This window comes from Carettochelys insculpta, chromosome 2 (genome assembly GCF_033958435.1).
Source record: "Carettochelys insculpta isolate YL-2023 chromosome 2, ASM3395843v1, whole genome shotgun sequence".
NCBI classification, from domain to species: Eukaryota; Metazoa; Chordata; order Testudines; family Carettochelyidae; genus Carettochelys; species Carettochelys insculpta.
Genome location: NC_134138.1, coordinates 10,005,346 through 10,027,702, shown reverse-complemented (window position 1 = coordinate 10,027,702; position 22,357 = coordinate 10,005,346). Strand labels below are relative to the sequence as shown.

Here is a 22,357-nt window from a genome sequence, read left to right as displayed (position 1 = left end):
GCAACTCTCCAAAATTATTGTGATTTTCATGGACAAATATCAACCAAGTCGCGGATTTATATTAACTTTACTGGGTTCAGGCATTCACGTATAATGAGTATGCAGAGCAAGCATTCACCTATTTCTTTCAAATATTTTGGGATAGGTTTTGCTTTTAGTTACACACCGAAGCTACATCAGTGAAGTAGAATGTGGTTCAAGATGTCTTACAGTTCTGTGGCTATCCACTAAAGACGGGATCTGTAGCTGGTATTTTTTTTTTCATTGAGAACTCTTCCATGTAACACTTCAATTAAGAACATAAGAATGGTTATTACTGGGTCAAACCAAACGTCCATCTAGCCCAGCATCCTGTCTGCTGACAGTGGCCAGTGCCAGGTGCCCCAGAGGGGGTGGACCAAAGACAATGACCAAGTGACTTGTCTCCTGTCATTCATCTCCAGCCTCTGACAAACAGAGGCCAGGGACACCATTCTGACCCCTGGCTAATAGCCTTTTATGGACTTAACCTCCATGAATTTATCTAACTCTTCTTTGAACTCTCTAATAGTCCTAGCCTTCACAGCCTCCTCTGGCAAGGAGTTCCACAGGTTGACTCTGTGCTGTGTGAAAAAGAACTTTCTTTTATTCATTTTAAACCTGTTAGCCATTAATTTCATTTGGTGTCCTCTGGTTCTTTAATTATGAGAACAAGTAAATAACTTTTTTATATTCACCCTTTCCACACCGCCCATGATTTTATAGACCTCTATCATATCTCCCCAACCACACACTCTCCTGTCTTCTCAGCTGAAAAGTCTCAGTCTCTTTAGCCTGTCCTCAAACAGGACCAGTGCCAACCCCTAATCATTTTAGTTGCCCTGTTCTCAACCTTTTCTGATGCCCAAATATCTTTTTTGAGGTGAGGAGACCACATCTGTATGTACTATTCAAGATGTGGGTGTGCCATAGTTTTATATAGGAGCAGTAAGATATTCTTTGTCTTATTTTCTATCCCTTTTTTAATAATTCCTAACATCCTATTTGCTTTTTTGACTGGTGCTGCACACTGTGTGGATGTTTTCAGAGAAATATCCACAATAACCCCAAGATCTCTTTTGTGATTAGTTGTAGCTTAGTTAGCTCCCATCATATTGTATGTATACTTGGGATTATTTTTCCCAATGTGCATTACTTTGCACTTATCCACATGAAATTTCATTTGCCATTTTGTTGCCCAGTCACTCAGCCTGGTGAAATCTATTTGAAGTTCTTCACAGTCTGCTTTCCTCTTTTAGGTTGACAGAATTCTGACCCTCACCACCCCCAAAAGTGAGTTTTATTGAATGAAGGGATTTCTGTTTTCCAGACAGCCCTGCTCACTATAGATAAGCACTGATGCTAATAACATACAGCAGTGTTAAACACAAGCTGAGAGGATTTGGGAAGAAAGGTGGCTAGAGATCCTAATAAGAACAGTAACAATAATGGGTGTGGGGGGCAGGGGATATGAACTTATAGGCAAATAGGAATTGCTCTCAAAAATCTGGGAGGTTGATCTTCTGGCATTTGAGTTCGCATGACTACTAGGAATGTGCTAAATCGAATATTAAAGGTACTCATTGACTCCAGCGTTATCTCCCATCATTGTCCTGCTGTGGGGATGGCAGCTATACAATTAACGTAGATGGAGCTGTGCATCTTAATTCAAACTCATCCCCTAGTGTAGACCTGACATAACTGTTCTTCTGACCACCACAAATTAGCCCAGGTGACCACACCTTACGATCAAAGACAGATAAGAGTATCAGGACAATCTCCTCCAGGTAAAATCAATTAGACTGAAAAAACCATCCTTAAGGAAGTGAGGGAAAGTCCATATCTAGAGAAATTTCAGAGTGAACAAAACAGTAGAATGCATACAGTGGGAATCAGTACTGTGTTAGCCAGGGACTGATTAACTTTATTCAGAATTTCTATATTTTGAAGCTCTATGATCATTGCCATCTACTGAACAGAATCCAATTTTAAATGCCGGAACAACTCCCTTGATTTCAGCCACGCTACTCAGGGAGTAAGATGCTACTGAACATTGGTAAAGAGATAAGAGACTAGCACCTTGTTAATTCTTCATTCATCATACACAAAAGTCTAAACACACCTACCTGTTTGCTACTTCTCGGTCCCGTAGGGAGCAAAGCTTTTGACTTCTCTGCTATTTTCTGTCAAAGAAAAGAGGGAATTGGAGTATGAGGATCAATAATTAAGCACTGGTAGGAAAAAAAAATTACGTTCAACTTTTTTTTTTTTAATTCACATTACATTAGAAAAACAATAGATATAAAAATAACCCTGTATTTTAGCAATGGAAAAACAGCCTTGAGACATAGACTTTTCAGGAATTAAGACATTTAAGTTTCAAACACGACAAGGTTATCAAAACCAAAATCTGCACTTAAGAGATGACAGTCAGGACATGGTACATCGTAATTTGCCAGTAAGCTCAGATTTGTGATGCAACCAGGCACTCGCAAAATGCAACGCCTACATTTGGCACTTTGGGATTTATTTAAAAAAAAAAAGCACAATGCAGAAAGAGCATGCTGAGGAACACTGTGTATATGCTCCCCTTTGTCTTTTTTTCTTTATTTTTAAATGACTCTCAAAGTGTGGGCTAGCAAGGCATTTTAAATATTTGTTTGGTTATACGCATAAGCTTAAGACTCATTTAAGTCAAAGATGTTCTTAAGTGCCTTGCTGGGACTTTTGTTGACAACACATTATATTACTGAAGTTGAAAAACTGAAGGAATACATATCAGCAAGTGAATCTTCTCAGTTTATTTTTACCCGCATTTGCAGAAAGTAAATAAACTGTGTCAATGGTCAAATTATATATAATATATAACTCTGCATTGTGTGGCTGCCCCAGAGCTAGGGGTCTGAAATCCTCAAGGAATGTCTTGTAGTCAGGGCAACTGGATGCTCTGTGTTAGAATAGTCAATTAGAAACATTTTCTTTTTTCCGAAAGAGAGAAAAAAAATCCAGAATTTTCTTTTTGCAGGAAATTTCAAAATGTCCAGTCTTTACTCTGGTTTGAAATTCAACCTCTCCACCCCCAGAATGTCAGAACACCCCACAGAACAGAAATTCTGGGTGTCAACATAAGGGTGTCCTGTGCAGAAAAGATAATAAGGTAGAGGACCGGGCCGGGGGAGCAGATTTGTGAGTCATCAGTGTAGAAAGGACTGGGGAAACCTTGCAAATGGAGGACGTCACCCTGGGATAAGGTGGGAAGAGAAAAGAGAAAGAGGGAATTAGCTTTTGTTTCCTTTATTTAACAGTTTGATCTGCGCCAGCATTCAGCTGCATTCAATTCAGCTACAGGCTTCTGAATCCTTACCCTTCAATATAGCAAAGCTGTCGAGTTAGGTCATTGTTTAAGCCTAACAATGTTGGCCAATGTCCCTTGAAATAGCATTTTTGTAAGAGCAACACTGTAAGTTTCTTTTTCTCTTTTATCAATTCTGAAGCCACCCGAGACATCCAACTCCTGTTGTGCCTGCGTAGGATGTCCCATGCTGTGATGTCATCACAGCACTACAGCTCCCTGACTCTGAACCATGGATGGGTGGAACCAGTTTACAGTGAATTTTTCGATATGTGGCTGTTTTGCTAAGTGGTTTTCTGTACATCCACACCATAAAATAATAGTAAGCATATGTTACAATCATTATGCTATGTAAAACCAAAAAAGACAGGAGACAACCTATCAGTCAGTTCCATGCTCTTAGGAATCCACAATTTCTACAGATCACTGCACTTCCAAATCCAGCCATCAAAAAGCACAAGGAAGGGTGGGACTACAGTTACCTTCTGCACAGCTCCATAGCGCTGGATGGCATCAGACAGCTGGTTATTCAACCTGTCCAGCTGAAGTCGCTCTTGCTGTGTTTTAAAGACAAAAGTTAAAAAAATAAATTACTAACAAAGAAAATATTGGCAATTCAGTAGAAAGTGATTGTTTATGACCTTGAGTTGTAGTCAGGCAACATCTATACTGAGCAGCATTAGGTCTGCTCAGTGTCTGGCTTACTGGAAACACCACGGTTCTGCAGCAAGTTGTTTTGTTTAGCAAGTAAGCTTTATCACTGGAATTTTCCATGTAGCCTAACATTTGTACATCAAATGTGGCTGATTTTGCTTAGTTTATGCAATGTAGCACTTCCAGGGGAAAAGGTGGACACTATTGTTGGACTCACAAAACTAGAGTGGAAAAAAAAAACATGAAAGAATATACTGTAGCGAACAATCCTAGACTGTCTAGTACAATACTTTATGATTTGTTTAATAAATGGGCGATGACTCTCATTCATGTGGTATTCAGATTAAATGACTTAAAAGGCCTTTGGATTGTCCAATTTCAATAGGCCAGATCACAAAGTCCTTGGATTTCATTCTGATATTAAGGCTCTCTCAGAGGTCCAGAGACTCCTAGACCACTTTCAGCTTTTGAATTCCCAGCCATAATAAAATGAAAAAATAACATCATGTGACAACAAAATAAGACACCAAAGAAGACTGAAGAGTAATTTGATTTTCTTTTTTAATTTAACGAACGCTTTTCTAGTCTTTTTCTGTGCTAACACACTGATTCAGGGGTGATGTGTGGGGCTGCACGGAGGGTCCTGGTGTCTCCTCCCCTCCCTTGTTAGCACTCCCATCAGCACAGCTCTGCTTCTGGTGGCTGGGGGGGGATGGTCCCACACCTCCCCCAGAGAGGCACTGCTCTCAGGCTGTACCATTCCAGGGGAGGGGTGGAACTGCCCCGGCACTCACGGGAAGCAATGCAGCATGCCCAGGGAAAGAGGCAGGTGGGAATAGAGTAGGAACGGGGACGACTCTCACTGGCCTTGGATATTACTAATTCCTAGTCTAAATAATAAACTTCTGCTGGTTGGTTGGAAGATGTAGTTATACTATAGCCACCTGTAGCTATGTAGCTATACTATAGCAACCTGTAGTAACAATACTAGAACTATATATATATATTCCTAGTATTTTTGCTACAGGTTGAACCTCTCTCATCTGGCACATTCATGACCTGACTGGTGCCAGATGAAAGAATTTGCCAAATGAGAGGGGGTCAATATTTTCTAGCACATTGGCAACAATTTCACTGCTTTCTGGAGTTCTTTTAGGGATAAATTACAGCTAAATAACAGCACAGAACACTGAGAGCCAGGACTGGTGGCTGTAAACAAACTTTATGGGACCCCAGGAAACTTGGCCACACCCATGACAAGTGGTCATCCAGTTAACTAAAATTATGCCGGATTATGGAGTTTGCCAGATGAGAGAGTTCTGGACTAGAGACGTTCAACGTGTAAATAATTTCACTCAGGTAAGTGGTATAATATACAAGGGAAAAAGTACTTTCTAGACAAATATAAGCTGTAGTTATAGCAGAAAATCTTTCTGACTATAGATCTGGGGTGAGGCAAAATCCCATTTGCTTCAGTGGAAGTTTGTCTTCAGGTAAAATCTAAGTCAAGACCTCTGTAGTTATCCACATGATTTTAAAGGAGAGCCATACGGCATCATGAAATTTATTTTGGGGCTCTAACATTTGGAGACTACGTTAGGGTATGCATTTTCCCATTACGCTCAGAAAATTACATTCAACAAATATTTTTTGCAGCATTTGATCAACAATATTATTCAGTGAATATATAATGTGATGAATATCAGTGCAATTTGCCAAAAAAGCAGAAAAAATCCATTTGTGCTACTAGGCCAGATCTGATAGATATGAATTATCATGTAACACTGACGATGCTACAGTCAAGAAAACAGTGAGAATGTGTAAGATTTAGTCCTGTTACAAATCCCTACATCTTTCGGGAAAATAGACAAACAAACAAACAAACAAACAAACAAATAAATAAATAAGCAAATGCTCTGCATCCATCTCACAACAAACGTGAAGCTATCAGTACACTGAAAAAAAAAGCAAACATGAGAGCATTAGGTTTCAGGCACTGCATCCTAACTCATGCACTTATTTAATGACAACACATCTGTGGAAGAAATGGAAGAGATGTGGTAGTATGGTCTTCTGCAGCTCCTCGTTAAATGCCACAGCAGACCCAAAATGTCTTTAACGCAGGGGGCGATTCTGGAAGAAGGTTGCCTCAGAAGGAGTTCATTTGGATGATGTTGAATGATTTTGTCTGATGGATGATTCTGCACTCAAGAGGAATGTCCCCTCTAATTATTTCCATCCCTGGGTGGAATAAATTTTATGATATGCACCAAGACAAGTACAAATGTGAACCACCAATTGAAACATATGCTGCCAGTGAATACTCTGACATTCAGCTGGGCAGCACCTGAGTCGCTCTTGAGTGGCCACCCAAGCACACAGCTTACAGAAAACAGCACCCAACAGGTCTATGCTCACTCTGCCACTAATAATTATCTTCATCCTGATTGGGTGAGGGAAAAAAAAAGTTTTAATCAGAGGTCATTGTCTATAAATTTACCAACATGTGAGGAAGCAGGGCACCCTCAGTAATAAGTCCTCCTCTCAAGAATCGACCTCCCAAGGCCATAAACCCATGTTCAAACCGGACCATATTTACAAGAAGACACAAGACGGAATTCTTTCCTCAGACCTTCCTGCTAACTGCCATTCTGGAAAATCTTATTTCACTGCATTTCCCTCATGTTAAAGTCTGATGTCACCGAATCCTTATATGGATAAGTTGCCTTTCATATTTATATCTTGTAGAGGAAAAAATAGTATAGAATGATGGGTGTTTACTTGTAATAATTAATTAATAGTTAATACTGGTAATAATGCATGTAGCGGGACCGTCATCCTGCTCCAGAAGGAGAAAGGGTTAAACCCAGCTCTGGGAGAGGGCTGAAGCAGTGGAGTCAGCAGCTGAGGCAATTAGCTGCCACTTAGGGCCCAGCTGGACCTGTATAAACAGGGTCTCCAGCAGAGCAGACTCTTGCTGTGGAGCAGGAAGGACTGGCTGGGAGGGATGCTATAGGGACTTCTTAACACAGAGCAGGGCTGGGGTGAGGCAGGCAGAGCTGGGGAACTATGGCCTGATCCCACTTCCAAGGTTGCAGGACTTGAGACAAGGCCTGAGCACTAGGGCAGCAGGGAGGCAGCCAGGGCAGCAGAAGGCAGCAAATCCAACCTCTTGCTAATGACGAGTGGCCATTTCAGAGAGCAGTTTGCCCCTGCGGTAAGGGGCTACAGGACAACTGATGGGGTCACTGAAGCAAGGCGGGTGTAGGAGTTTGTGAGGGTTACTTGTGGTGAGGAACACAGAGAGCAGGGGCACTGCAGTAGGACAGTACCCTTAAGGAAGGGCACCACATTCTGGGAGGGGGTCAGGTCCAGATGAGTGTTGGAGAACTAACAGGTAACAGCGAGCAAGACACTGCCAGGAGAGGCCACACCAGAGGCTGGCGTGAACTACTTCCCAAGGAGACCGGGAGGGGTGTCATGCTGGTGACTCATGCTCTATTAAAATGCAATAATGCAAAAATTGTACTAATAAAACTGACAGTAAATAACCCTATTCCTTTCCTTATAGGAAAAAAGAACTGATTTCTTATTTTATTTCCAACCCTTCTTCAGCAAATACTGGTGGACCATATTCCACTCTGTTTGACTAACACAAGCTTCTTCCATTACATATATGACCCTATGCAGCATTGACACACTTGGTAATGAATAGCATGACAGATGCAAACAACAGGTACGCTATTTTTATCACAAACGTAGCCTGGCAAGAGCCAAGATGGTGCATTAGACCAAGAAAAGTTCTCTCACTGACTCACGAGTTCAGTGATTGAAGTTAAAATCTCCAGTAATGTGCATTTCTTTTCCTGTAATAATATTGTTCAAGAGCCCCTTTGGCAAATGAATGCGGTTATTCGCCCCTTAAAGGGTCGCTATTCTGGGATAACTGGGGAAACAAATGAGTGTATGATGATGAACATGTGAGAACTGTCAGTTAACGGAGTTCCACACAGACTACCCCTCCTCTCCACATTGTCGATTGAGAAAGTTTCAGCCATCATCAGTGAGAATTAGCAAAATGTTACAATTAGCAAGAAAAGCCAGATGAAAAGCGGAGCCACCACCGTGTATGGGTTTAGCCCCAAAAGGCTCAGTTCGTGTCTCCCCACCTAGTTCCAATTCCCAAGTTGTTTAAAAACAACAAGAAGTCCTGTGGCACCTTATAGACTAACAGATATTTTGGAGCATACGCTTTCGTGGGCAAAACACGGCTGCCTCTCTTCTACAGGTTGTTTAATCCACCCCTGGTAAAAGGTCTGACCAAAATCCACACAAACCCAGTTCTGCACACATTAAAGTCTACCTGAATATCCTTACTGACTTCTTTAAGAGCAGAACCTCTTAAAATTAGGATCTCAGGGAAAAAAAAGACATAGCCCGCAGTGCTCTTCCAAATAATAGGCTACGATATTCTACAGAAATAGTTCAGCAGGCTGCAGCATTATTTTTCTAAGATGAAGGGTTGGGGACAAGTATTGGAGTATTTTTTTTATACTCAATGTATTTGTTGGATCATCTTCCTAACATCACCAGTGGTTCAGGAGAGTTCTCGGAACCCCTGGAGTTTGCATCTTGAAACTCAAGGAACTTGAGGGCTAAATTTTCTAGCTTGCATAGGAGTATGTAGAAAGGTGCCAGAATTTGACCTTTTGGCTTCTATGTACAGTCCGAGTGTCGATGATACCTTTAAAGTCACTGATAGTCCTCCTTACAACAGCTTCATTAACAAATAAAGATGCAGAGCTTTACCATTTAGGTGATGGTTGGAAGCATTAGCTGATCTTTTGTTAATGTACAGGGGGCATGGCTTTGAGCAAGCTCCCGGCTGCAGGGGAAGAAGGAGCGGGGCTGAGTGCCCACCTTGTGTGATGATGAAAACCTGCTTGCATACCATGCCTGGCACCTGTGCCAGGGGTTGCTAACCCCTGATTTAACACAAAACACAGTCTACTACAATCACTGCTCAAAATCCACCAAGCAACTCTGTGGCAGCTATTAGTGCTTCAGACACAGCTGAGGAATAGGGAAGTATGTTTTATGAAGAATGGGAGATACAGTCAACCTATGGCACTTCTTGCCAGAGGACATTATGAAGATCAGGACATTAACAGAGTTAAAAAAGAACAGATAAATGTATGGAGGTTAGGTTCATCATTGGCTATTATCCAGGATGGATAGGAATGATGTCCCTAGCTTCTGTTTGTCAGAAGCTGGGAATGGACAAACAGGAATGGATCACTTGGGCCACATCTACACTGCCCCTATTTTTTGAAAGGGGCATGCAAATGCAGTGGATCAAAAATGCAAATAAGGCACTATTTTGCATATCCTGTACCTCGTTTGCATAATGGTAGCCACTCGGCGTTCCGGAAGTGCTGTTTCTGAAATGCAAAACAGCCCTGTAGACTAGTTCCATTGAAAGGAAGCCCCCTTTTTGAAAGCACCCTTCTTAATTTTTTTTCAGGAAGAAGAGTGCTTTTGAAAGGGGTGGCTTCCTGCTGAAGGAACCCCGTCTACACAGCTGTTTTGCATTTCAAAAACAGCACTTCTGGAACACCAAGTGACTGCTGTTATGCAAATTAAGCATTGAATATGCAAAACAGTACATTGTTTGCATTTCAATCTGCCATTTTGCATGCCCTTTTCAAAAGAGTGGTGTGAGTGCAGATGTAGCCTCGGCTATTACCTGTTCTTTTCACTCCCTCTGGGGCTCCTATCATTGGCAACTATCAGAAGACAGGATACTGGGCTAGGTGGACCTTTGATGTGACCCTGTATGGCCATTCTTAGGTTCTGACGTTCATATTCTTAAATTATTTTAAAAAATCCCTAAATAACAATAACCACAACTGGCTTTGACACTGCATTTCTCATCCCCCTATTTCAAAGCACTTTATGATACCAGTTTGTGGTCCCCATTGTAGAGATGGAACATCATCACTTTTGACAGCACCTTACTTAAATAGATTAAGACATTAAGAACTTATCTGATGGGACCATTAAAACCTAACAGGAGCCCCAAAATAAACACTGGAACCCTAAACCTGGGCCCAGTTAGATAGGGGCTTTACTGCGTGAGCCCTTTCACACTGGTTGGAGGTAGCCCCGGTATGACTGCACATCCAACTAGACGAGTATCTCGCTTCCTCTCACAACAGATCCAATCCATGGTTTGTCTACAGCAGTACCTTTGCTCCATGACTGAATTCAAAGGAAGGAAGGCGGGATAGCACTGCATTGGGCTAGTGGCATATCACAGTTGGAAAAGGTGCGGGTTACTTCTTGTGCAATGAAGTAAACGAATACAAACCAACAAAAAAAAAAGATCATAAGGGACTGGCTATAAAGCTTCAGATCAATGGAAGGATTCTCATGCTATGAGAAACTTTACAAGAGGAAAGCTTGGGAACACTATCCACAGATTCCCTCAGGGTGATTTAGAGACTCAGCAACCAATCTCTATCAAAGCCATTTGTTTTCTAGAAGGGAAAAAGTCTCCAGGTTTTACATCAAAATTTGTAGATTTAATTATTTAAACTGCACACTCTCACAAGGCAAGAATAAAAAATAAAACCGGATAAATTAATTGACCAGGGAGAAGAAAAGTTATTATGGGATGTCACCTCAGTGTTGCAAGTTTATTTCTCCTGTTACCATAAATGTTTGTGTCTCTTTCTTTCTGCTCTTAAATACACTTTCTTTAATTTTAAAAAATTCCATCCACTACAGTGAAACCTGTTCTGATCACAGCCTCCTCTGCTGGAATCCACCTTGGCTTCAAGGGCTGATAATGACATTCAGGCACAAGGCATTGCAATTATTTTTTCAGCTGGCCTTATTTGACTTCCCCTTGGACCTAATTTGTGTCACAGAAAATAACATGGGGATGTGCACAGAATGGCCATGCCATCACATCTCTATAAAGTCAGTGAGGCATCTTCTGTTTCACTCCAGCTAGCTTTGAGCTGACCCTTCATCACTCCCATAGCTCATTCTCTCTCTGACAAAGGTTACTGTGACCCTTACTAGGGTGTCCATTTGCCTCTATCTCCTCTTTACCAGGCAGTACACGAAAGTGAGGGGAAGAAACAACACTTGTGCTCCTACATAAAATCACACAGATTAACATGGTTTCAGCACATTAGGGGCTATTTGGAGAAACTGTGATATAGGCACAGAGGGGTGGCCGTATTAACCTATACCTTCACAAATAACAAGCAGTCCTATAGCACCTTAAAGACTAACACATATATCTGTTAGTCTTTGAGGTGCTACAGGACTGATTCTGATTTCGGCAGCTCCACTAATACTTGTTTTGGGAGTAGAATGCTGAGTACAGTGTCTAAGAAAGAAAAAAAAACATGGAATTCTGGTGAATATTATGGAGGAGGCAGAAAATACAGGGACAGCTGGGAGAAGCAGCAATCCCAGACACAATGAGCAGGGCAAACATAGAGTAGGGGAGCATGTCACAGGGGAATATCAAGGAGGAGCATTTGTGAACATAGGGAGGGAGCCAAAGGCACACACCTAGTTTAAGGGAACATTAGGTAGTGTAAGATATGGGAAGAATGACATGTGGGGATACATGGGGGGGGGCCCAGCCTGTTTTGCTTCTGGTGGGTGTGGAGGTGGTAGAACTTCAGGAGGAAGGGGTGGGCAGTGGTGGAGCAGGGGGAGGGGCAGAACCGGGACATGTGCAGTCTGGACAGAGCAGGGGTTAGGCATCGCCAAAGGATGTTGTGAAAACCAAAGTACAAATAGGGAATCAATGGAGGTGCACCCGCTTATGTCAGGAGCTTCCTCTTCTTCTTTCTTCCCTGGTGTAGAGCGGCAAATACAATTGTACTTGAAGTTGATTGAAGAAACTGGGTGCATCAGACGTAGCAGACTTTGTTGTGGGCAGTAGGTAGTGATATGGTCTGCCATGGGGAACCACACTCAAGCAGTGGGGGAGTCCTTTATCTTCCATTCATGCATTCGATGTCTGCATCTACTACAGTTGCTGATTTGGTTCAAATTTGACCAAGATCACCATGAGAATTAAACCCAGGAACCTTCTGCAGGGGATCCCACACAGCATTCATCTTTCAAGTCTTGTTTAGCCCAATCTGCTTTCCAAGCCTCCTTCTGAACATAGACTGGTTGTGTAATGCTGAACAAATGTTCCCAGAAAGACTTCTAGGACTTAAGATGTTGGGGTTATGTGCGGGAGGGTGGGGAGCACACTGGTAAGTTCTTGGTGGATAAGGGCTGCATATGACCCCGTGAAACTGGGGCTGCATTGGCATAAATTATATCATAGCAAGGACGTGCTTTAACTTACATAGCTAGGGACCCATCTCCCACATCCTCGGTGACTGTTCTACTTACTGGGCCACTAGGTATAAGAGGACCACTCCCCAGCACCTTTTGTGCCTATGATTTTCCCAACTCGGTCTCTCACCATGTGAGTGGCACAGGTCTGAACTGAGTGAATGCCACAGCATGCAAGTGTCCCGACTTTTACTATCCATTCTCACATGTTTGCAGTCTCACCTACACCCTGTTTGTAATTTGCTCCTTTGTTGACCACTAAGTCGTGTCTATGGAGTTTGATGGCACCTGCCCCTGCTACTCCATTGGCATGGGAGTTCTGGAGTTTTGAGCATGGTGTAGGAAAGAGCTTGGTTTTCACTGTCCCTGTAGATTTCTAACTGAATTAGACCCAGCCTCAGGGGAGCGCTCCTTCCACAGCTCCTAAGTAGTCCCCTGCATCTGCTTTGCAATTATGATTTATTGAGGTGGCGTGCACTTCGGTACTACCACTGTATCACAGAAAGTTATAAAGATACTGAGCTCAGCAAGTTTAAGGCACTTGATCCTCACCCTTTATCTTGAAAAACCAAACTTTATATCTAAATGGTATCTTAACAGGCACCTACCCTAGATGAGCCTCTGACAACCTCCGACAGCTGCTTGACAGCTTTGGTGCTGGTAGTAATGGTTTTATTCGTCTCTTGCTGGGTTGCATGCCTGTAGAAAAAAGAGAGAGCATGCAAATGGCAATTACAATTTAAGTTTGTAATGAGTCAGCCACTCACATAACTATTGTATGAACACTACAGCTACACACCAGGTTACACACAGGCTATCCTGTGAAGATGTGACAGCAGGGACTGTATCCACAGCAGAAGCAGCAACAGGAAGGTTGAATAGTAAATGCTGGAGAGGAGATACAGCCAATGGTCACCAGTTGTAGTCGGCCTAGGGAGATGGATTTGGATCTGTGTTTTAATAAGGGGTAAAAGAAGTCCGTGGCTGGTTGCAGGAAGCAGACAGAAGTGGATGGCTGCAGATAGCTGGTTTGGCAGTAACAAAGGATAGGGGAAGGCTGAACAGAATAAGAAAAAAAAATAAAAGAGTGCCTACAATAGAAAGAGATGTGAGAAAGGAGGTACGTGAGGATGAAGTAGGTCCGGATTAGGTTAAGCATTCCAATCTTAATCACTCCCTGTAATTTGCACCAAGAGGGCACTGCCACTTGGTACGGTGCATGTGCTGCTAGGGGTGAGTACAGGCAGTTAAATGTGCTAGCCAGAAGCAAGTCTAATCCATTCTGTTACCTGACTTGCCAGTGTTCATGATGAGTATTTCTTCAGTGGTCTGAATGCCAATGACAATGCTCAAGGCTGCACAATACAGAGGGAGGCATGAGGAACAGATGAGGGCATTGCCACGGAAGATGTATAAGACTGGGAGACAGATTCAGTACCAGACAGGGATTGTAGGACAGGATGAGGTTTAGCAGGGACATTTCAGACCTGCACTGCAACTACACATTAGGAAGCATCTGAGCGGTGGTTTAGTGAATTCCATTGACACCCAAATGTTGGATGTTGGCATTCAAAGCAGCAGTTAAGTGCTGAATTCTCCCCTATGGATCTAGTCCAAACTCCACCCAAAAATGTTAACCAGCTAAATCAAACATGACTGTCAACACATGGCTATTAATCTCAACCCCTCACACAAGCTGGGTTTACAGGGAGGGGTACTGCCAGCAGCTCCATGCTAATGAGCAATCTCACAAATAGAAACGGTCATTCATTACCATAAGTGTGCAGCTAATTAGCATAGCCACATGAGATCTCTGCTGCTGGCAGTAAACAGGCATAAGGGGCTAGTGACAGAGGAGGTTTTTGCCGGCAGAGGCAAGTCTACACAGCCTGTCTACTGCTGGCAGCAGCTTTTGCCGGCAGCAAGATCTCACATAGCTATGCTAATTAGCCATGTAATTATTCCAGTGAGCGGCCATTTGCAATTGCGAGACTGCTCATTAGCATGAACCTGCCAGCAATACCTCTCTGTGTAGACCCAGGCATGGCGTATTGTTCATCCGTTTTGTAAGGGTGAAGTCTCATTAATAGCTGGACAGAAACATGAAAACCACGTGTATAAAAAACATGTGAACATAACAATTACTTATTAAAACAGGCTTCTGTTAACTCCTGGTAACTCAACATAAGAGTAAAACAGAGTCACTATGTGAAGCTTAGAAGTCATTTTTACATGGTCTTATGCAGCCGGTCTACCAAGTCAGTAGTCAATGATATCATGTTTGCATTAGAAATATAGGTTTATAATCTTCTCTGCTATCTTCACAGAGAGGAAAAAGGCTTAATAGCTTGCAAAGATGTAACACAAATTCTTGAGACACCTGGAGAAAAATGACCTTTTTTAACCCCACCTCAGTGGTGCACTAAAACCAGAGTCAATAGTACCTCTAGGGAGTGACGAGAGGGCAAATGAAAGACATAATGTATTATCCTGCTGCCATTGCACCATACAGCCCATGCCTGTATCTAACAGAGAGAAGTTCATACAGAAAATAAACACAGATAGGCTGTCTGTCCCACAGCCGCACTGTACCACCTGCCCTACAAGCACCAACAGAATGTGTTCTCTAAGTCCTCCCACCAGCCTTTTCAGCCTCTCCATTTTCCGACAAACCCAGCTTCAAAAGAAAGTCCTCCCAGGGCACAAATATGTTTTCATTCACAGCCTCCTGTTTTTGTAGTCGGACAGACTCACCCCCGACTCTGGCTTTGTCTTCCTGTCTGTGATATACAGCTGGGCCTGGCTTCCTGATGATCTCTAGCTGCCTCATCCTGCTCGAATCTTTGCTCTTCCCTGACAACTCTTTGATTCCATCCAAGAAGCAAATGGTAGGGAGGCAAGTTTGAAGTCCAGACTCTTCCCAGGCAGTGCTCAGCCCACGTCCTGAGTCCTCTTAATTAATGCCGAGGCATCCTGTATTATCTACTGTCAGAAGACAAGATACTGGGCCAGATGGATCACAGGACTGACCCAATATGCCCATTCTTATGTCCTTAGCATGTACACAGTCACAAACTGACCATCCTGCACTGTGCAAACGGTACCAATGACACGCTTCCTCCCTGTCACACAAAAGCCGTGTCTACACGTGCACGCTACTTCGAAGTAGCGGCACTAACTTCGAAATAGCGCCCATCACGGATACACGTGCCGGGTGCTATTTCGAAGTTAACTTCGACGTTAGGCGGCGAGACGTCGAAGTCGCTAACCCCATGAGGGGATAGCAATAGCGCCCTACTTCGACATTCAATGTCCAGGGCTTCTGGCTGCTGCTGCGGCAGCTGGGGATCCATGCTGCAGGCACAGGGTCTGCAACCAGTTGTCAGCTCTGTGTATTTTGTGTTGTTTAGTGCAACTGTGTCTGGGAGGGGCCCTTTAAGGGAGCGGCTTACTGTTGAGTCCGCCCTGTGACCCTGTCTGCAGCTGTGCCTGGCACCCTTATTTCGATGTGTGCTACTTTGGCATGTAGACGTTCCCTCGCAGCGCCTATTTCGATGTGGTGCCGCGCAACGTCGAAGTTGAACATCGACGTTGCCAGCCCTGGAGGACGTGTAGACGTTATTCATCGAAATAGCCTATTTCGATGTCGCTACATCGAAATAAGCTACTTCGATGTAGGCTTCACGTGTAGACGTAGCCAAACACTGTACCACATGCACCTTACAACAGTGAGACGCATGCACACTGCCCTAAGGATACAGCATTCTATTCTACTCTCTTCTGCGGCAAGCCTGGGCAGAACCCATCAGCTTCCAAAAAGAACCCCAGAAACACCCAAACAATTGAGTAATTTTATGCACTGTTCCTAATGTCCATAGCAAAGAGACAATATTTCCTGAGCCACAGAGCAGCACTTCAGCTTCATATAAAGGATCCAGCAATACTCTGCAGCCGAAGTGGACTTCTTTGACATCACAGGGGTCAGAGGACTGAAGAGAAATTAATGCATTTAAACAATTACTCATAGGCAGATATGGGGAAAATGTGAGACAAAGAGTTCATTTCTGGAAAGCTTCAGTTTCCGTCATTATGACACTATCCATGTGTTTGACACACATTCACCACACAGTTTTGGCCATTTCCCCACCCCCTACCCCCTCCAGGACTTAGGCGCCATTCACAGAATGAGAGGGGACAGAAGTAGTGTGCTCACCTGAAAACTTTGAGACCAGTGGTCACAGCACTCCTGTGAGATTAGGGGAAGGCCATGAATTTGGCTCTCCCCATTGCTGGTGAGTGGCCGACCCACCAGGCTATAGAGTACTCTACCTACCTCTCTTTCTCTGGACCAATCATTAGTGGATCTGCTGAAACAAGAGGGCCTGAGAGCCCAACGGCCAGGGCACCCCACCACATACACACTATGTAGGAGAACCAAGTTCAAGTGACTTTTCCATATCAGATGGGGGAGATCTCCCAGATCCCAGTAAGTGACCCAATTACTGGACTTGAAGCTGGTCACCACCACCGTCAAAAGCTCCCTGCTCCTCAAAAATCTGGCAAAACTAGTCCTTCATTTTTCATTGCTTTTAAGTTAAAATCTGCATGCCAACCAAAGAAAAACCAGTACGTTTCGGGGCATGCAGAATGTTTTGTTTGACTCAAAATGAAACTTAATGACTTCTTCATTTTGCCAATGTATGTCAGAATCTTGGACTTGGGTCAACTTGAAATATTTTTTTTAAATGCCAACAACCTGAAAAATCCATTTTTCATCCCCTCTCCACTAATAAATTTGGTTATTGCATGCTCCCCTTAGCTACTCCTCTATATTTTTCATTGATTTATGGAAAACAGCAAATTCTACCATATACAAAGTGTTGTGGGATTTTTACAGTGCAACGGACTGAAAACCAAACTCTCTGTCATCATTACATCTTCTGTCTAGAGTCAGGCCCTATCAAATTCATGGCCATGAAAACATATAACAAACTGTGAAACCTGCTCTCCCTCAGTGAAATCTGCTCTTTTGTGTGCTTTTACCTTATACTGTACAGATTTAACAAGGGAAACCAGCCTCTCTCATACTGGAGTTTCTGTTCCAAAAAGGAAGTTCGAAGGAGTTGCAAGTTTATTTTGGTGGGGGTCACAATATTGCTACCCTTATTTCTGTACTGTCCTCAGAGCTGAGGTCAGAGGGTTTTGGCTGTTTGCTGGGTGCCATGACTGAAGGAGGTGGCTGCCAGCAGCAACATAGAAGTAAGGATGGCAATACCACAGCATGCCAGTTTTTCCTCTGTGCTGCTGTCTTTGGAGGTGGGCAGCTGACGAGTGGCCAGCTGTTGACTGATGGACCAGGTCTGCAGGCAGCGGCACAGAAGTAAGGGTGACAATACTACATCTGCGCTGATGCTGGTGGTGGTTCGGCCTTCTCAACTGGTTTCCTGGCCAGCAGTCGCTGCTCTCCAGTTGCCCAGCTCTGAAGGCAGACCTGCTGCCAGCAACACCAAAGAAGTAAAGGTAGCATCTCTCCAGATTATCTTGGTCCCCACCAATAATTCTTTTTTTTTTTAGGTCAGGATCCCTACAACTCGATGGAAATTTCAGACTTTAAATAGCTGAAATCATTAAGGCTACTTCTGCACTTGGGCAAAACTTCGAAATGGCCATGCTAATGGCCAAATCGGAGAATACTAATGAGGTGCTGAAATGAATATTCAGTGCCTCCTTAGCATGCTGCCAGCTCCTGATATGAACAGGGGAACTCCAACATTTGCAGGGTCCTTTGGAAAAGGACTTCTGTGTAGATGAGCCACATGCAAGCAAAATGCAGCACCTCGCAGCTGGAAGCATTCATTTCAGTGCCTCATTAGTATTCTCCGATTTGGCCATTAGCATGGCTATTTCAAAGTTTTGCCCAAGTGTAGACACGGCCTAAATGTATTATTTTTAATATCCCATGACCATGAAATTGACCAAAAGAGGCCATAAATTTGGTAAGGCCTCAATCTCTAGGAATATCTTGTAGCCCAATCCTGCAGTCTTTACTCAAATGAGTCACCCTACAAAACGCATGGTTTCCTTGACTGAGAGTTCCATGACTGAGCCTTCAACAAGTACCACCTCGTGATAAAATTTAATTTAGTACAAGACACTAGAACTGATCTGCAGTCACCTTCTTACCTTCCAAAAGAGTCCGCCTGCAAGAGTTGAGAAATTTCCAAATGGACAATTCCCATCCTCAAAGTAAAAGGCTTCATTGCTTGTATTCATTATATTCTTTTCAGATTCAGAACTTAAGTAAAAGCCCTGCTTTGTTTGGATTCTAACGTAGCATTTGACTTTACATCTAGGATATAGTAAATTCAACTCTTATGTAAATACCTCACCGGGATCCTGATCCTTCATTTTTTCTACCTTAAAAAAAAAAAAAAAAAGACCCGGCTCTCCAACATTTTTAACAATAGTTTAGTGCTCAACTTTGGTAGTTGCAAGTGTGTTGTCAGCATAATTAACTTACTATGTTTCAACTTCAGCAATACATTCAGAAATCAGACAGTGATTATATTTAATTTACATTAAATGCTATTAAGATGTTCATTAAAAACAAAGGCCTTGGAATTCCACCTCCTGCAGCATTTTATTTTACTTTAATATGTAATAGTAATAAGATATGCTGCTACTATTATTATTATTAGCTTCTTCCATATCCCTCTCCCTGTGGAACTGTGCAAGTTAATTAAAGGGATGTCTCGGCTGAATACAGTTTCATTTTGAGAAAAGTCAGCCACACAATAGTAAGTTAAATATATAATCTATACAGCTTTAGTGTGCATATTTTATATGTGCTGCAAAGAACTACATTGGTGATCATGAGGAATTGAAAGGTAATTCTCTTGGGAGGAGGAAAGTGTTTCTCATTTTCGTGTGTTCATAAGAAAGGATTCAAAGATACTGTACTCTATATGCTTCCAGCAGCCAAAGTTTAGCCCACATAATTCTACAGGTTGAACCTCTCTTGTCTGGGACTCTGTAGTCTGCAAACTTCCATGGTCCTATGGAGAAATCCAGTAGCAGAGGTTGCTGGATGCTTGGAGCAGAGCCAGTCCAGCGCAGCCCCGGAGGCCAGGTGGATGGAAAAGGAGCCCTACTGGAAGGGTGAGGTCAGAGGGGCTAGCTATTGAGGCAGGAGCAGAGCTCTGCTGGCAGACTGGGCTCTGGTAGCAGGGCTGGTGTCCAGGAGGACAGCCCAGCAAGCAAGTTAGTGGCACCCTGGGAGGGCCCAGACTTGCAAAGGTCCAGCAAACTCCCTTGTTCAGCACCGCTGAAGTCCCAAGGGTGCAAGACCAGGGAGGTGCAAACTATACATACCTGCTATTTTCTGACATATGCACATATGGCCCATTTAGATGTGTAGTTCCTAGCCTGCAGGTGAGCTAGGTACTAGGCGAAGAATTGCTTATTTGCAGGCATTAAGTAATCGTATGAACCAGGAGCTGAGATCTTAGTTCGTATTCACAGCCCGGCCACCGACCTGCCGTGACTTTAGTCAAGCCATCTTTTCTTCAGTTTCCCATACCTGTACTTCAGTTATCCAGTTTTAAAACCAGCTCAAGTGAGAGGCAAACAAAGAGATCTCTGGATTTTCTCCCTCTACCTCATCAGGGAGTAATGCAGCATGTTCATTATTGTTTGAACAAGGTTTTGAGACTGCTGGTGAAAAACAAAGGACACAGTCTGATCAGACCCTTAGGACTGACTTCAAATTAAACAGCAGAGAGTTAGAGAGAACAAAGCGGATCATCAGCTTGATCTTCCCCTCCCTGCCACAAACCCCACACTCAGGGTGGATTTACACTCCAGTTCCAGAGGCAAAAGCCCTTAAACTAATCCAATGAAACAGTTTCACTTTACAATGTGTAGAGAAGATTACACTTGTAAACGTCTCAAAAAGAGAATTAAGGTTGGCTCACGGCTCTCCAAACAAACAGCAAAACCAGAAAATTTCAGAGAACAAGTGTCTCAGTTCAGGTAAAACCTCTCTAATCTGGAACTCTGCAATCTGGCATGAGTTTAGTTAGCTGGACGACCATTTATCATGAGTATGGTCAAGTTTCCCGTGGTCCTATAAAGTTTGTTTGTAGTCCTGGCTCTCAGTGTTCTGTGCTTTTATTTAGCTCCAGTTTATCATTAAATGTCTTCTGAGAGCCCAGGAAGCACAGTAATTGTTGGTGATGTGCTAGACAATATTGACCTCCTGTGGTCTGGCAAATTCTCTCATCCGGCATTGATCAGATCCCAAGGGTTCCAGATGAGGAAGGTTCAACCCGTACTTCAAAAATGCCATGAAGAAGGTGTTAGTGAGGAAGTAATTGTTCTGTTTGATACTAAATATCATGGACTGAACACAGATACTGGATTTATGACCTCTGACAATATGTAATCCAGAGACCCCTTCTTTGTGTCCTATGACTGCAGAGATATTAACAGATCACTCTACCTTAAAGGTGTCTTACAATATATGCTGTTTACATGAACCCCTGTGCTATATCTTACATTCTGCTGTGACATTATGAGTACTATTCCAAGACTTGACCAAGGCCTTTGTGCTGAGTGAATGCTTGGATCTCTCACCTAGGCGATTCAAAAACAAAATATGGCTTCACCCACCTTGTCTCTCTAGTTTGCTTACGTTATATTAGATGGCAGGGTCTCAGAAGAACTTCAGCACCCCTCAGTAATCTGCAGACATAATGCAGACAGTGCTAGAAAGTAATACCACCACTCAAAGACTTTTGCAATCATTTCATTTTCAACCCATCCCTGAAACAGAATTAAGGATACACTAGGAACCCTTAGCTGCTGTGCCTGGAATGGCCATGAGCTTTCTGATATAAGGCAACATTTCAAAACAAATGTTCTTAAAAGGAGCATACATGCCCATGCGCATAAAAGATTTTCAGAGCAACTGGGGGATGTGACACACAACTCTGTGTGTCTAGGTGCATACACACCCAACACTTACAAAAATCCCACTCCGTTAAAAATGTCACAGCTGTGATGTCAAGCCATCAAGAATCCTTAAATTAAGCCTGTGTGCCTTCATTCATGCCGTCCTCTTTGTTTGGAATAATTCTCCACTTTTTTTTCCATCGGGTGACTCCTGTATGTCTCTCCTTAAAAGCCACTTTCTTCGGCTCGTCAGTTATCAAACCACTCTTTTCTTTACTGTATAACATCTGGTCTCTGTTTTGTCTGTCGCTGAGTGTAACTTCTTTGGGGCAGATGACATACTTTATTGCACATCCACGGTCATTTATGACACTATACAATTGATTATTCAGAGGCTTCAGGGAGTGGGTTAAATTGAGGCAAATGTAGCTCAGCCCCCAGACTTATTGGCCCATCCTTACAGTTCAGTAACTCATTCTTTCTTATATTGTGCACAAACTCCTTCCTCCTCAGAAGACTGAAAGGAGTAAATGCACATTATTGTGCAAGTTCAGCTGTTAGAGCAGATACAGCCATACCCACGGGGATCTCTATATATGGAACAGCCATACACAAAACATTTAGATGCCAGCAACAAGCACGGAAATAACAGACCAGATGAGGAGTTCAGGTCACTTTCAGGATAATCACCGACAGCTACTTCTGGGAGGTCAAGTACCCATCTGAAAGTGCAGAACTGGGGCGTGGTGCAGATTATAGATCAGATTGTGTGGACAGATACCGCACATTGCCAAGAAAGGAGATGTCAGGATAATCTCCCTTTCAATACCATTTTTCTACAACTGTCAAAATATTATCCTAATCACTTCGAATTTATATTGCTTCTTATATCCCCAAAGGATCTGAAAGCACTTTACGCATTACACGCCATATAAAGAATACTTTCATCTACTACTGAAAGACAGCTACCTTCAACTCTTCAATCAACACTACAGCATTTTACAC

At 42.9% G+C, this 22,357-nt stretch overlaps 1 protein-coding gene across 3 annotated transcripts in view; it reads right to left on the bottom strand.

Annotated features, from left to right (window-relative positions):
- The window catches only part of TSNARE1 (t-SNARE domain containing 1), a 751,229-nt gene that overhangs the window by 374,504 nt on the left and 354,368 nt on the right, over window positions 1-22,357 (bottom strand). For all 3 annotated transcript variants that reach the window (XM_074986589.1, XM_074986590.1, XM_074986588.1), the window contains 3 exons: window positions 13,009-13,099; window positions 3,853-3,927; window positions 2,145-2,201 (listed from right to left, as the gene is read on the bottom strand). In XM_074986589.1, coding sequence (XP_074842690.1) covers window positions 2,145-2,201; window positions 3,853-3,927; window positions 13,009-13,099 — 223 coding nt within the window. The remainder of the gene's footprint in view (window positions 1-2,144; window positions 2,202-3,852; window positions 3,928-13,008; window positions 13,100-22,357) is intronic.